This window comes from Stegostoma tigrinum, chromosome 3 (genome assembly GCF_030684315.1).
Source record: "Stegostoma tigrinum isolate sSteTig4 chromosome 3, sSteTig4.hap1, whole genome shotgun sequence".
Taxonomy (NCBI): domain Eukaryota; kingdom Metazoa; phylum Chordata; class Chondrichthyes; order Orectolobiformes; family Stegostomatidae; genus Stegostoma; species Stegostoma tigrinum.
Window position 1 is genome coordinate 105,091,935 of NC_081356.1, and position 17,058 is coordinate 105,108,992.

At 43.1% G+C, this 17,058-nt stretch overlaps 1 protein-coding gene across 7 annotated transcripts in view; it reads right to left on the minus strand.

Moving 5' to 3' along the window:
- LOC125450798 (ceramide transfer protein) overlaps positions 1 to 16,569 on the minus strand; it is a 100,786-nt gene extending 84,217 nt beyond the window's left edge. For all 7 annotated transcript variants that reach the window (XM_048526990.2, XM_048526993.2, XM_048526989.2 and 4 more), the window contains exons 1-2: positions 16,294 to 16,569; positions 15,326 to 15,460 (exon numbers count right to left, since the gene is read on the minus strand). In XM_048526990.2, coding sequence (XP_048382947.1) covers positions 15,326 to 15,460; positions 16,294 to 16,386 — 228 coding nt within the window. In that variant the 5' untranslated portion in view covers positions 16,387 to 16,569. The remainder of the gene's footprint in view (positions 1 to 15,325; positions 15,461 to 16,293) is intronic.
- Positions 16,570 to 17,058: the final 489 nt, after the last annotated feature.

Here is a 17,058-nt window from a genome sequence, read left to right on the forward strand (position 1 = left end):
AGTTATTTGGTCAGACCTCTGACGTCTGGCAGACACAATGAAAACTTATAAAATCTGTTTCTAAATTAATACATTGCTGCATTTAGATAGAATGTAGTACAGCAAAAATATTTCAAAATAAAATCCTATTAGGCAACATCAGATTTCAAGAGATAACAGGTGTAGAGCTGGATGAACATGGCAGGCCAAGCAGCATCATAGATTTCAAGCACTTAATTTGGTCCTTCCCAATCTCAAAATACACGAAGCCCCACGTGCTTCCTCTGCCAAATTACCCCGAAGAAAGCTTTTCTACAGGCTACAGCCAGCTTCACAATATAAGCAAACGTATTTATCAAAGCCTCTTTCATTACTGGCAAAAACAAATCCACCCTGTTTTACAGAATTCAGCTCACACATTAAGATATGAAACAATAGTTAATTCAAAAAAACTTCAAAGTTAGCATTTGAATGGGAGTGCCTTCTCCAAAAAGCATTTGAAATATAGTAACTTTCAAATTAAAAATACAGCAATGAGTGGTAAATGAATATTGAAAACAGCAAAAATTACTGTTTAGAATGGCTTTCCTGGATGGCCAGCTGCAGGAACAACCTACAAAATGTAGTTAATGGAACAATGCCATTTGAATGCAAGAGTTTTATTCATTTTGATTTGAAATTCAAAAACATTGCCCTAAATTCAACAGCACCCTTGAATTCAACATCATCTTTCTCAAAAAGTAATCAGGCAGAATGGGATTGTTTATCCTCAAATGTTACAAAATTTATGTTTTCAAGAAAGCTAAAGCCATAGACATCAAGTTAGAGGTGGTTATACACCTGAACTTACATAGCAAATAGTGTTCATCTAGAATGAAGCCTAACAAATGGGTGGGATATTCCTTAATAAGTCTAAGTTAATCAAGAAAATAAAACACCCAAAACCTGCCAACATTCGCAGGATATCAAGAACAGTTGGTAAGAGCTACTAAGTTTCAAGCCTTGACTGCCAAACCACCGTGTTTTGATCCAACATGTTTTGAGAATAAAAACAAAAAGTGCTAGAACAACTCAGCAAATCTGGCAACATTTCACTATCACTGGACTCAAAATTGCATCTACATTTCTCTCAAAGCTGCCAAATTTGCTGATTTTTCTAGCACTTGCTGTCTTAATTCAGATTCCCAGCATCCAGTATTTTGCTCTTATTTACTTCTTTTAGGACAGTTGACATCAAGGGACGTCCAAAAATAAGAGATGTAGAAAGTATTAAATCTGTGTCAGAATGATATTTATCCAAATTAAATTTCCCTTTCATTTATACACTTGCCAATCTGTTTCACCCTTTTGAGTGACAGTTAAAGCAGTTTCTAATTTCTATAGATAACAAGATGTGGAGCTGGATGAACACAGCAGGCCAGGCAGCATCAGAGGAGCAGGAAAGCTGACATTTCGGTTTGGATCCTCCTTCAGAAACGTGAGAGAGGAAGGGGGCTCTGAAATAAATAGAGCAGGGGTGGCAGTGATAGAAGGGGAATAATGGAGCAGATAGGTGGAGAGAAGACAGACAGGTCAAGGAAGCAGGGATCAAGCTAGTAACGGTGAGTGTAAGTGGGAAGTGCTGGTGGGGCTTAATCAGTGAGGTGGGAAGTGCAGACAGGTGGGAGAGAAGACGGACAGACAGGTCAAGGGGTGGGGACGAGCGGTGGTCTTGGGATGAGGCTGGGGTGGGGAGATTTTGGAGCTAAAGTCCCCATTGGGGTGGAGGGTTCCAAGGCAGAAGATGAGGTACTGTTACCAGTTTTTGGATGACATCGTTGTGACAGTGGGGGCGGCCCAGAATGGACATGTCGTCTAGGGAGTGGGAGAGGGAGAGGGAGAGGGAGTTGAAGAGGTTCACCACTGGGAGGTGTTGCCGTTTGTCACATATCGAGCATAGGTACTCCACAAAGCAGTCCCCGAACCTCTGCTTGGTTTCACTGATGTACAGGAGGCCACTTCAGGAACAGCGCACACAAACCACTTTAGTCAATATGCAGGTGAACATCTGTTTAAGGCGGAAGGTTTTTTGGGGCCTGGGATGGAGGTAAGGGGGGAGGTGTAGGGGCAGGTGTAGCACTTCCTGCGGTTGTAGAGAAAGGTGCCGGGGGCATTGGGGCTAGTGGGGAGCGTGGAGCGGACGAGGGAGTTGCAGAGAGCACGGTCCCTCTGGAAAGCGGAGAAGGATGGGGAGGGAAATATATCCTTTGTCCTGGGGTCAGATTGCAGGTGGTGGAAGTGATGGAGAATGATGCATTGAATCTGGAGGTTAAATGGGGTGATACACGAGGACAAGGGGAATTCTGTCTTTGTTTTTATTGCAGGGAGGGGGTGTGAGGGCTGAGGTGCGGGATAAAGAGATGCGGTCGAGGGCATTTTCAACCACTGTAGGGGGGAAATTGTGGTTCTTGAAAAACAAGGACATCCGGGATGCCCAGGTGTGAAACGCCGCATCTTGGGAGCGGATGTGGCAGAGGCAGAGGAATTGCGAGTAGGGGATTGTATTCTTGCAGGAAAGTGGGTGAGAGGTGGTGTATTCTAGGTAGCTGTGGGAGTCGGTGGGCTTGAAATAGATATCAGTTTCGAGGTGGTTACCAGAGATGAAGACAGAGGTCCAGGAGGGAGAGAGGTATCAGAGATGGCCCAGGTGAACTTAAGGTCTGGGTGAAAGGTGTTGGTGAAGTGGATGAACTGTTTGAGCTCCTTGTGGGAGCACGAGGCAGCACTGATACAATCATTGATGTAACGGAGGAAGAAGTGGGGGATAGGGCCAGTGCAGCTTTGGAAGAGGGATTGTTCCACGTACCCAACAAAGAGGCTAGCATAGCCTGGGCCCATGTGGATACCCATGGCCACTCCCTTTGTCTGTAGAAAGTGGGAGGAATTGAAGGAGAAGTTGTTAAGGGGAAGGATGAAATCAGGTAGGCGGATAAAAGGTGTTGGTCGAGGAGGACTGGTCAGGCCTGCGGGAGAGGAAGAAGCGGAGGGCTTTTTACGCCATCTGCATGGGGAACCCAAGCATATAGGGACTAGATGTCTGTGGCGAAGATAAAGTGTTGACGGCCAGGGAATTGGAAGTTTTGGAGGTGGAGGTGGTGCCCCGAACATGTGTGGGGAGTTCTTGGAAGCTGGGGAGAAAATGGAGTTCTGATAAGTGGAGATAAGTTCGGTTGGACAGGAGCAGGCAGAGACTATGGGTCAACTAGGGCTGTTGGGTTTATGGATTTTGGGAAGGAGATAAGAAACGGGTGGTGTGGGGTTATGGAACGATGAGGTTGGACGCTGTGAGTGGAAGGTCACCTGAGATGATGAGGTTATGGATGGTCTGGGAGATGGTGTTTTGGTGGTCAGGGACGGGATCATGATCAAGGGGGTGGTAGAAGGTGTCAAAGAGTTGGCACCTAGCCTCGGCAACGTAAAGGTCAGTGTGCCATATAACCACTGCACCTCCCTTGCCCGTGGGTTTTTGTGAGGTTAGTGTTGGAGCGGATGGCTGCATGTTTCGTGTGGGAACAGGTTGGAGTGAGAGAGAGGGGTGGTGAGGTTGAAGCGAGTGATGTCATGATGGCAGTTAGAGATGAAGAGGTTGAGGGAAGTAGGAGGCCTTGTGGTGGTGTTGAGGAGAATGGGATGTGTTGCAGGCGGGAGAAGGGGTCAGTAGAAAGAGGGTTAGACTCACGATTAAAGAAATGTGCTGAGGCGGAGGCAATGGAAAAACTGTTCCATGTCCAGGCGTGAACAATATTCATTGATGTTCAGGTGGAAGGGGATAAAGGTGAGTCTTTTGCGGAGTGACAGGGTTTGGGGCTGGTGATGACTGTATAGCTGCTAGCAGTCAAGGTGATGGGCAGAGCAATAGTGTTTCGGTAATTTTACTTTCTACGTTTTTCTACTTTACCTCTTTCTCATCTCAGTGCTCCAACCTATTCATTCCTATCAACATTAAAGAAACAAAGAACCAAGTACAATACAGGGCCTTTGGTCCAAGCTGTGAAGCCTTTCGCCTCTATGCTGTCCATAGGCCTGTAGTCACTGCCCATTAATGTGACAATATGCCTCTTAAATGCTGCTATCATATCCACCTCCACCATCTCCACCAGCAGTGCATCCCAAGCTCTTACCATCCTCTGTGGGGGGAAAAACTCACCTCTCATCTCCTTCAAAAAAAAAATGACTTACCCTCTTTTACACTAAACCTACATCCTCAAGACAATCCATGCCTCAATTTTGAAAGCTTTCATTCGTTGACAAACTAAGTTTGTCTAATCTTTCCTCGCAGGCAATATCTTCCACAATAAACAGCATCCTGGTCAACCCTCTCCAAAGCATCCACATCCTTCCATTAACAGTGGCCACGATCTTACAAACACGGCCTAAGTACAGTTCTGCACAGCTGCAAAATGACTCAATTTTTATTTTCTATGCCCTGTCTAATGAAGACAAGCATGCCATATGCCTTAATGACCACTTTATCCACTTGCATTGCCACTTTCAGGGAACTGTGGACCTGGATGCCCCGATCCTTCGATATGGTGAGGCCGTCGAGGGTTGTGCCATTTACTGCATTATTCTCTCCTGCATTACATTTCCCAAAATGCATCACCTCACATTGGTCCAGATTAGAGTCCATCTATCATTTCTGCACCTAAGTCTCCAGCATATATCCTGCTGTAACCTCTACCATTCCTCCTTACGATCAGCATTCGATCCCCCAATCATCATCCACAAACTTACTAATTGGGTCATCTACATTTCTCCTCCACAATATTTACACACATTAGAAACAACAGGAGTCTCAGCACCGACGCCTACAGAAAACCACTAGTCACAGATCTCTAACCTGAAAAAAAATACCCTTCCACAGCTACTCTCTGCCTTCTATAACTAAGACAGTTCTGTACACATCTTACCAGCTCACCGTGGATCCCAAAAACTCATCTTTATCAATCTGCCATGAGGGACCTTGTCAAAGGCCTTGCTTAAGTCCATAAAGACAACAACTACCACCCTGTGCTCAATCATCTATGAATTTTTGAGGAAGTGACAATGAAGTTTTAAGACAAGACCTTTCTCACACAAAGCCATAAGTCCACAATTTTTCCAAATGTGAGTAAATGCTTTCCCTAAGATTCTTAGATAATTAAGTTAGGTCATTGTTTTCCCTCCTCTAATCCTGTATTTCCATGCTTATTTTTACCATTATTTTTGTTTTCATTTCCTTTATGATGCCTCGGTTGCTTCTTCAGAAGTAATAACAAAAGGAAGAAGTGTTCAAAAATCACAATGAATACTAAACACTAAAACAGAAGACCAGCTAGTCAACATGGAAATATAAAGAAAAGCCGATTAAACATTGTTTTTCTTCCATGTTTTATCTTTAAAACACTTTTGCAGCATACAACATGCAATGAGGAAAACAATCAGCTTGTCAGCAGTATAACAATATTGGCAATAATCAGATCTGACAACATTTGTGCAGAGAGAAAGACAGTTAACCTTTGTCAGAACATAGGAGTTCTGATGGTCCCATTTACATCAATGGAACTATGGTTGAGAGGGTGAAGAGCATCAAGTTTCTTGGAGCAATAGTAACTGCCAACCTGTTCTGAACTTCTCATGTAGATGCAATTGTCAAGAAGGCACAATGCCTCTTGTTCCTCAGGCAGCTTGGCATGTCCATAAGGCCCTTCAACTTCTACAGATGCACCACTGAAAGCATATTGTCCAGGTATATCATGGCCTGGTATGGCAACTACTCTGTCCAGAAGGTGGTGTGCACAGGCTAGACCATTACAGAAGCCAACCTTCCGTCCACACTGCTCACTGCCACAGAAAGACTGCCAATATCAAAGACCCATTGCACGCCGGTAATGTTTTCCATAACCTCTTCGATCCGGCAGAAAATACAGAAGCCTGAACACACACACGTGCAAGTAGGATCAGGAACAGCTTCTTTCCAAAGTTATCAGACTGATGAATGGACTCTTGATCCTCAATTAATGCTAATCTTGCTAACGCTGATCTCCCCTAGTGCATACCCTGTGCAACGCAACCTCTATGCCTCCAAGTCTTTTCGGTCTGTATATCCTTTGGTTACTATGATCTGTCTGTACCACTCAAAATAAGCTTTTTACTCTGCTTTATTTATTGTCATGTGTACCAAAATAGAATATTAACCATACAGTATCATAACTAAGTCAAGTACATGAACTTTAAGTGTACAAAACTTGAGTTGTGTATGTCATCCACATCGCAGAACACATGCTACCTTTTTTTAAATAAGATTTTAAAAGGATTAATCTTGCAAACGGGGTAAAAATTAGAGCCTGACTACAAGGAGCACTTAAACCAGATTTAGCTATAAAGTATTGGCTGGTAGAAGTTGTGCACCGTGGTGAGAATCACATACTGCAAATATGTCAGTAGAAATAAAAGCCACAAGTGTTTTCCACTGAAATGTTGCCAATTGGTCAGCATTGAGCTGTTAGTCATGACACCTTGTGATGCAGTAAGTGTATCAGTGAATCATTATAGTGGTCAAAAACTTTTGTTCTAACCAATTAAATTATGTAAAGCGGTACAGTTATATTTTGTCCTTCCTAACTCAATAAAACAAATCTGCATTGCTATTCAGAAGTGCAATTTGAGCTACTGTGAAATAAAGAACCAACTTGAATTTGTACAGCATTTTAAAGACTAGCATAATTGTGTTAAAACTGTACTTTAGTGTACAAAAATTCATATTACATTCAAAGTATAAAACAGAAATGATTTTAGTAATTCTAACTTTGGTAACTGAATCTAACAAATCAGCTTATAAATAACATCCCTGTTCTACTCTACAAAAGTGAGTCAAAAATAAAATTAAGAGATGAAAAGATTAAGCATCTGAAAAGATCTGCAGCATTGGGTGAAAATTCTGAAAACGCAGACACTTTGACCTCCTTATACGGTGATTCCTTGCTTATGTAGAATTACTGTAGAGTCATCTTCCATAGTTTACCCAAGTGACCACTACGTATGTGGAGCAATGAAAATGAATACAATTAAGAGTAAAGTAGCATATGAGATACCACAGCAAATCTTAATCCTCTCACTCAATGCCCAAAACAGGCCTACAACAAGTATTAAAATAGGTTGGGAAAACAGAAATATTTTCTTTTGAGCTCCTGCTCCACCTGAAATCTGATAACTCATGCTCAAATTGTGAATTTATTCTCTGAATTAGGTTTATAACACAGCTATTCTCAACATTTTTCAACCTTAGATCTCGTTTTCTGAGGAAGGGTCACTGGGCCCGAAATGTAACTCTGTTTTCTCCTTCCCAGATGCTGCCAGACCTGCTGAGCTTTTCTAGCAACTTTGGTTTTGTTCCTGATTTGCAACAGCCGCACTTCTTTTGGTTTCAGATTTGAAAGAAACCTTAGCAGTGCACTATAATCATTGCTTAGAAGATGGTCTTTTCAGCTTTAGGGCCTTGGTTCAAAAATCAGGCTGCAGTTTATAAACCTCACCTTGGTTAATTTTCTTGCGGACACAATGCCTGAGGACAACACTCTACAAGTCTACCATAAGGTATGTACTTCCATATTGGTAGGTTCATTCAGGACGACTTTGGTACAGGAAATGAAAACCTCTACAATCAATAATGTGGAATGCTTGAAAGACTCAAATCAAGTTGGTCAGTGGGTTTACACTTCATTTAACAATGATTTCCACATGGAGTACTAAGCAGACACCTGGTACCTAAAACACAAGTTATCAGCACGAACTTAATTCACCCTGTGAAAACAAAACCTATCAAAACATTTGAAACAAATAGGAAATGCTGGAGAAACTAGGAGTCTAGGTGTGTATGGCGAGGAGCAAAACTGAGCTAGCTTTTCAAGTTCAGTATGACTTCTTCAGAAGTGCTGTTTCTTTCTCCGCTGCCAGACCTACTGAGTTTCTCCAGTATTTTCTGTGTTTGTTTCATATTTCTAGCATCCTTAGTATTTTGCTTTTATTCTACTAAAACATTTAAAGTACATTAATGTATGAAACATAAGCTGAGTTAGTTGAATTTGCTCCACAAAAGGAGGTAGCATCAATTAAATTATCGAACAGAGACTGTACATACATCTAGCAACACCGTGGTACATTTTCTGGGCTTTGGCTTTACACCGGACAAAAAGTATGAAGCTGCACAAGATCCCTTTTCTGTTTTCGCCACCTTTTCTCTAATGGCATTCTGAGCTAATATTTTTCTGCTGTAATGCTTTCCTAATTTCTATTGTACTAAAGAATAGTTTATATCTGTACAGGGCCTTGGTTAGACCACACCTCAAATATTGTATGCTCTTCTGAGGAAGGATGCTCTTGAGGGAGTGTAACCAAGTTTTACCAGGCTGATTCCAGGGATGGCGGGTCTGGCATATGGAGGAGAGATTGACTAGGTTGGGATTGTTTTTGCAAGAGTTCAGATGAATGAGGTGGGATCTCAGACTTAAAATTTGAACACAACTGGACAGGGTAGATACAGGGAAGATATTCCCAACGGTTGGTGCGCCCAGAACCAGGGGTCACAGTATGACGATGCGGAGATGATTTAGGACGGAGTAGAGGAGACATTTCTTCACCCAAAGAGTGGTGAGCCCGTGGAATTCATTACCGTAGGAAGTAGTTGATACCAAAACAAATGAATGTATTCAAGAGGTGATTAGATATAGCACTTGGGGTGATTGGGATCAAAAGTTATGGGGAGAAAGCAGGATTAGGCGCTTGAGTTGGACGAACAGCCATGACCGTGATGAATGATGGAGCAGGCTTGAAGGGCCAAATGGCCTCCTCCTGCTCCTATCTTCTATGTCTCTATTCAGCAAAATGAAGAAGTGGTTTCTCCTGACACGTATCAAAAAAATTATCATTTTGAGCACCTCAATAAAACATCTCGATTTTTCAATCAATTTCTTGGATTTTTAATTAAAACCTCTCAAAAACTTGATCTCAACCCCAACAAATGACTTTGCAAACACAATCCTAATTGGGAAGGCCACAATTTATCAAATACCATTGCTGCTTTCCCACAGCTGTCAAAATGAAAATGCCACATATCCCATTCTGCAATATTGGAAACTAAAGGATTTAGAAAGGATTCTGAGGGATAAGATTTATGACCATCTGGAAGAGCATGGCTTGATCAAATACAGTCAACACGGCTTTGTGAGGGGTAGGTCATGCCTTACAAACCTTATCGAGTTTTTTGAGGATGTGACTAGTAAGGTTGATGAGGGTCAAGCTGTGGATGTGGTGTATATGGACTTCAGTAAGGCATTTGATAAGGTTCCCCATGGAAGGCTCATTCAGAAGGTCAGGAGGAATGGGATACAGGGGAACTTAGCTGCTTGGATACAGAATTGGCTGGCCAACAGAAGACAGCGAGTGGTAGTAGAAGGAAAATATTCTGCCTGGAAGTCAGTGGTGAGTGGGGTTCCACAGGGCTCTGTCCTTGGGCCTCTACTGTTTGTAATTTTTATTAATGACTTGGACGAGGGAATTGAAGGATGGGTCAGCAAGTTTGCAGACGACACAAAGGTCGGAGGTGTCGTTGACAGTGTAGAGGGCTGTTGTAGGCTGCAGCGGGACATTGACAGGATGCAGAGATGGGCTGAGAGGTGGCAGATGGAGTTCAACCTGGATAAATGCGAGGTGATGCATTTTGGAAGGTCGAATTTGAAAGCTGAGTACAGGATTAAGGATAGGATTCTTGGCAGCGTGGAGGAACAGAGGGATCTTGGTGTGCAGATACATAGATCCCTTAAAATGGCCACCCAAGTGGACAGGGTTGTTAAGAAAGCATATGGTGTTTTGGCTTTCATTAACAGGGGGATTGAGTTTAAGAGTCGTGAGATCTTGTTGCAGCTCTATAAAACTTTGGTTAGACCGCACTTGGAATACTGCGTCCAGTTCTGGGCGCCCTATTATAGGAAAGATGTGGATGCTTTGGAGAGGGTTCAGAGGAGGTTTACCAGGATGCTGCCTGGACTGGAGGGCTTATCTTATGAAGAGAGGTTGACTGAGCTCGGTCTCTTTTCATTGGAGAAAAGGAGGAGGAGAGGGGACCTAATTGAGGTATACAAGATAATGAGAGGCATAGATAGAGTCGATAGCCAGAGACTATTTCCCAGGGCAGAAATGGCTAGCACGAGGGGTCATAGTTTTAAGCTGGTTGGTGGAAAGTATAGAGGGGATGTCAGAGGCAGGTTCTTTACGCAGAGAGTTGTGAGAGCATGGAATGCGTTGCCAGCAGCAGTTGTGGAAGCAAGGTCATTGGGGTCATTTAAGAGACTGCTGGACATGCATATGGTCACAGAAATTTGAGGGTGCATCCATGAGGATCAATGGTCGGCACAACATTGTGGGCTGAAGGGCCTGTTCTGTGCTGTACTGTTCTATGTTCTATGTTCTATGTTCTAAAGTTAACACGCTACACAATATCCATTGCACGATAAAAGTCAAAATACAGCATGACGAATGCAACTGCTGGCAAAACTAGCTCCAATGATACTACTGTTCATTTTCCTGGATCAATTAAACTCACTTAAGCTGCTCACTACTTTCTCAAAAGTAGAAACTTATCCTGGCAACAGGTTTGAAAGATATCCACAGTCCCCAGAAAAGTCCCCTCTTTTCTTGACAATAATTAGTCACCGTTATTTACTCGGTTGCTGCTATTTTGTATGAGAAAATATTGAAGGTTTATCCATCTTTTTATATAATTCATACTTGAACATGTCCACCCTTCTAAAACAAATAATGCATTGAGTCAAGATCTGGTCACAATGGAGAATGAATACGGTAGTCTCTATGGCATTATATCACCATTTATACACAACAGCATAGGAACAGGATCATAGATCCACCAAACTTGTGCCAATTCCTAATCCTTACTTAGACCCATTACTAACTATCCATGCACAGTATCTATCCTGCTGTTTGCCTCTCACTCATGTGTCTGTCAAGATAAGCCAGAAGCATTGCTAGTGGGCCTGCTTCCACCACTGCCAGAGGTAGTGCATTCCAGGCATCCTAAAATGAAAACTTTTCTTGATAAACAACCCACCCTTCTCACTGTGAACCTCTGCCCTCTTGTAGTTGAACTTTCCACCCTGGGGAAAATACCTCCGGCAATCCACCTTATCTACGTCTAGAGAATTGAGAGGCATTGATCAGGTCACCCCCTCATCTCCCATCTTTTCAGTAAAACAATTTTGAGTTTATCCAACTTTTCCTCAATTGCAAACCTCCAGACCAGGCAGCATCATTTCCAAAGCATTCATATACTTCTGCAAGTGTGGCGATCAGAACTGCACGCAACATTCCAAATATGACCTCAAGTTTTGTACAGTTTTAACATAACCTGCCTATCTTCATGTTCGATGCCCCCAGTCATTGAAAGCAAGCATCCTGTATGCCATCTTGACCATCTTATACACCAGGATTGCCACTTTCAGGGATCGGTGGACCAGTATGCCCAGATCCCTTTGTACGTTAAACGTTCCTGAGGGTTCACACCAAATATAGTTTGCACCTAAATTTTATCTTCCAAAATGCATCACCTCTCATTTGTCCAGATTTTCCATCTGCCATTCCTCTGCCCAAAAACCAAATCTGCAACTTATATCCCACAGTATCCTCCTCACTACCTGAAATTGCGTCAAACTTGGCATCATCCGAAAACTTACTGATCAGATAACCTATAATTTCTTCCAGATCATTTAATTATATTACAAAGGTGCCAGCACTGATCCCTGCACAACACCACTAGTCACTGATCTCCGTTCTGAAAAGTACCCTTCCACTGCTACTGTGTATAACCAAGCCACTTTTGTATCAATCCAGCCAGTTCACCCCTGATCCCAGGAGACTATGTTTTGTACCAGCCTGCCATGAGGACCAGATCATATGCCTTACTAAAGTCCATGCAGACAACATCCACTGAGCTTCCCTCAAATCATTCTTTGATTTACATATTAAACTCTTAAAACAGTGAGAGAGCCAGAATCACCAAATCCAAGGTCCACTATTTAATTAAGCACTCATCCTGAAGTCACTAGCCTGAACTATATAGATTTTAGAAATCTTACATGCTGTCAGGTTAGGGTGGACAGAAAGCGGCAGGACTGAATCTATCCAAATCATTGACCAGTTTCCTATTCAGGCAAGCACAACTGCACTTGACTGAATTGCCACTCCTTGACTCAAAAAGCACATCAGGCTTCACAATTCAATAGCCATTTCTTGTGAGAACTGGAGTGCTAACATATACCTATACAAATCACTAATTTTGCATGGGGAAAAAAAAGTTTTAACACTTGAACCCACTTGAAAAGTTGCACACTTCTAATTTGAAATTCTGATTGCAGTGCTGCCTTGGTAAAGACTTAAGTGTTAAGTACACAATTACTGCTTCAGTTAAGCATGTTAAGGGCATTAAAATTAGCATGTATTTATTGAAAATAAACTACTGTAACCATAGATACATATTAAATGTCTCATATTTGAAAGGGAAAGAAGAGAAGAGTGTGGAACTTAACTCAGGAAACCCTGAAGGACCAACTCTTGACTCCCTTCAGTGCTGTTATGCAAAAAAAAAATCAAAATTTACATCAAAGCCGGCCACACACTATTCTACCTCACAACCACCTCTTGAAGTTCTCTACTTTCTTTGATTTGTCACACTGCTTGTTTGACATTGAATTTTGGATGAGCAAACATTTCCTTCAATTAAATGTTACACAACTGAAGTCACTATCTTTGGTTCCCACAAACACCTTTTTTTGACAGCCAGTTTAACCCTTCCAACTGCCTGCAGAAGACGGCCATTCACAACCTTAGCTGTACTTGATCCTGGAGATGAATTTCCGATTACATAGGTTTACTATCACAAAAATTTCAACCTCTGTTAAATCACTCAATTTCAATCCTGCCTCAGTTCACCTGCTGCTGAAAAGTCAATTTTAGCCTTTAGCTTTTCTAGATTTACCTACTTTAACCCTTGAATGACTAGCCTCCAAACTTACAATCCTACAAACACATCTGTTGCTTGTATGCTGACCATGCAAATCTCTCCTTCATCCCTGTGCTAGCTGACTTTCATTGCCTTTCAATGAAACACCTCAGTTTGAACACTCATTTTTCAAACCTCTATGAGATCTGGAACATTGTTATTAATCATTCACAAGATTTAGGATTGGTGGCTAGGCCAGCAGTTATTACCCATAAGTATCACCCTGAGGAAGATGGAGTTGCTTTCTTGAACTGCCTCAGTCCATGTGTTGTAGGTACATCCACGATGCTGTTAGGGAGGGATTCCAGGATGTTTACATAGTGACAGCAAAGGAACAACTGCACACACCCAGCCAAGCACAAACTGTTGCATCACACTTCAGACATGTGAATAGGCAGTGGAAGGCAATGGATGACTTACATGCTACAGAATTCCCAATCTCTGACCTGTTCTTGTAGCTATGTTATTTATATGGCTGCTTCAATTCAGTTTCTGGTCAATGGTAAATTCCAGGATGTTTATCTTCCAAAATGCATCACCTCTCATTTGTCCAGATTATTAGTATTATCACCACAGAATTCTGGCACTAATGAGCCAATCAATGTGGCATCCAGCATTACAAGGCCAAAGGTATGAATGCTCTTCTAATTCTGGCCTCTTGAACAACGCTAATTTTACATGTTCCAAGATTAGCAGACATGCTGCACCTCTGTTCCACTCCTGCTTATGTTTGTCCTGAAAAACCCCCCTCTTTGGTTAAGCATTTGGTCATCTGCTCTGATACCTCCTTCAGTAGCTTGGTGTTGTTATTGCTCCAGATCTTGTACAGCAATTAATGCAGCATGTAAATGCTGGTGGCTGTTGCTGCTAACTTCTGGCAGTTACTCTACCTCCACCCCAAATGTGTTCAAAGAGCAGGCAATATTTTACCTCAACATTTCAAACATAAGTTTGAAGACCAGAACAAACATCATTCCCTTAGCCAAAGGAATCTAACTTCCATCAGGTGAGTAGAAAGAAAGCAGCAAGATAACACATAACTACAATATCAGCGATAACACAACATGCAGCTGGAGCAGCACAGCAGGCCAGACAGCAAAGGTGCAGGAAAGTTGACTTTTCAGGTCAGGACCCTGATGAATCAGGATAACAAAGTGTGAAGCTGGATGAACACAGCAGGCCAAGCAGCATCTCACGAGTCTAGGCCCGAAACATCAGCTTTTGTGCTCCTGAGATGCTGCTTGGCCTGCTGTGTTCATCCAGCTTCACACTTTGTTATCTTGGATTCTCCAGCATCTGCAGTTCGCATTATCCCTTATGAATCAGCTTTGTTTTTGTCTCCTCCTACAATACCTCATCAACTAAGAACTTTTTAGCCTTCAGGTACAACTTGAATCTTAGGTAAGTCGCAGGGTGCTTTAGTGATCAAGGCAACTTCAGATTCTTGAAATACCTGCAGTGCAAAAACTTTGGGTTTACGTGCCCATTTTCAGGACAGACTTCCAAGTTCAACAAAATTGCCATTCCCCGATCAGTCTACCAGAAGCACACTTTGTGCCAAGGAAGGATCCTTCGCCAGCGTCCCTTCTCACTTGCAGCTCCCACACAAGAAAAGTGTTCTACTCCCCAAAGCTTCAGGGGTAAGTGTGAGCCAAGTAAAAGCTGGTTATGATCTCAAATCAAATCAGACCCACAGCACAATACCACGGGATTATTCCTGAACAAGTTGTATACACAACACCAATACCCAGTTTCCAATTAAGTTACTAATTTACAAGTGTGACTACACTGCAAAAGCAATTAATTGGCTATAGTACTTTGGGACATCCTGATGTTGTGGAAGGCATCAAAATGACCTTTCATAGCCAGACCCATTTAACAAAAGACTCTGAACAAGACTAAGGTTAATACATTATTACTGGTGAGATGCTCATTTCCTATCACGCAAGAATCAATTTAAAACTTAGACTGCTTAACTAACTAAATTTCGGAATGGTAGATCAATTGTCACCTGCCATTGTCCACATAGCTACCACCAAGATCATAAGGTTAAAAGCATATCAACCTGAACAAATCAATCCACAATAATTTGCTTGTCCAATCTTCTCTCTACATAGAGAGAATTACAAAAAGGCACAAAGATTTAGAGGACATATTGCAGGATTCAAATTAGTGAAACTAAACTATTGCATATTATACTATGGAAACAGGATGGCACAAACCATGAGCAGCAATACAACGAACATTTAGCAAACTTACGGTAATGACAGCTTTGCTTAGACAGATTGATCCCCTACAACCGTATTCGGTTTCATCCTCCGATTTGTAGTAACTCAAAGTGTTGGTTTTTAAAACCACCCATCGGTCCTGCCACCCATGGATATAGTTGGTCCACTGAAAAGACGTTAAAACAAATTAGTAATACGATACTAAGATATACGTTAGATTGGATTCTACTACGCAGAACGTTCAAAATGTTTCATTTCGTATAAAACTGATTTATAATCCCTTGGAAAAGCGCCCCTCCACTCAGCCAGCCAGCCACTCGATTCAAGTGTAAACGGCAGAGGGCTGAATGTATTCCTCACTCTAGCGTCGGTGTTGCAACAAAACGAACACGCCCGCGTTCACAGTAAAGTTTTGATGCAAAAGCAAAAGCTCTGGCATATCGGCCAGCACCGGGTCCACGAACACTTTGGACTCGGGGTTAAAGAGAGCACATACACCAGAAAACAACTTTAACTCCAGCACACAAACACTACGCACGGAGCTGTCAAAAAAACACTGCTTTCGTTATTTTAAAGATACCAAGCTGTACACAACAAGCAAGAGTGAAGTTCTGCGTTTGTGACGGCTCCCATTTTTCATAACTTTCCCTCTAATATTACACCATCTGTAATTAATCAGCTAGTGAGTAGCTGGGACTGAGCGACAGGCCGCGGAGATCCGGCCGTTGCCTCTCCGTTACCGGGGGACAGGGAGAAGCTTGCCAAGAAGTTTAACGGAATATCAACGGGGTCCCGGGGGAGCAGGTCTCACAGCGGGATGAAGACTCTGATTGACTAGGCAAAGCACTTCTCCTCGGGGGGTTTGGGGAGAGGGAAAGCGTGGGTTGCACAATCCCGACGGAAGGGAGTTGAGGGTGGAGGAGGAGGACTTAAGGACAAGTTCTGTTAAACGAGGGAGTCCGGGGTGGTGGAAGCCGCGGGCCCCAGCCCCGAGCTCACCTTGCTCAGTATCCCGCACAGCTCAACAGGCGGCCCGGACTCGGTGTCCAGATCCTCTTCGGAGGAAGAATTCCAGCTCTGGTTATCCGACATTGAGAGAGACAGGAACGAAGTGACGGTCCGATTGGGGGAGGGAAAAGGGGAGGCAGGGGCGGGAAGGGAAAGGAAAGGGAAGGCACTAACAGCTCCGGCTCCGGTTGTTGCTTTTCCACTCCTCACTGGCACTTGAAGCTCAGAGCACCACCATTTTGGTGACGTCAGCCTCCGAGTGCTCGGACGAGCGGGCACGCGCAGAAAGGGGGCGGCGCCGGGAGCGCGCCGAATTGTGAGGGGGCGGGGAACGCGAGGCGGTGCTGAGAGAGCGGTTGCTCACGCTGGACGGGGGCGGCGAGGCACTGGGCATTTATTATTACAACGCTAAGTGAAAGTGCCGGCCACTTTTCCCTCGGTGAGGGAACAAGGAAAAGATACGTGTCATTCCCCCAACCCCTTGTCACTTTTATCAACCTACAAGGAGCTCACAAAAAGCCGAGCGCAAAATGCCGTTGTTGTGTTGAGGTGAGGTGAGGAGGGGGGATTGTTTCTGTTGGTGGGAGCATCAAAAACCAAGATGACCACCCGGTTGTTGGCAAAAGAAGTGGTATGAGGAGAAAAAAAGCTTTTGGACATTTTTGGTGCTGTGACAATGTAATGCCTTTGGATCAGTTGGCCCACGTTCACGCCTTATCAGCACCAGAGTTATGTAATAACATCTCTGAACAAGTT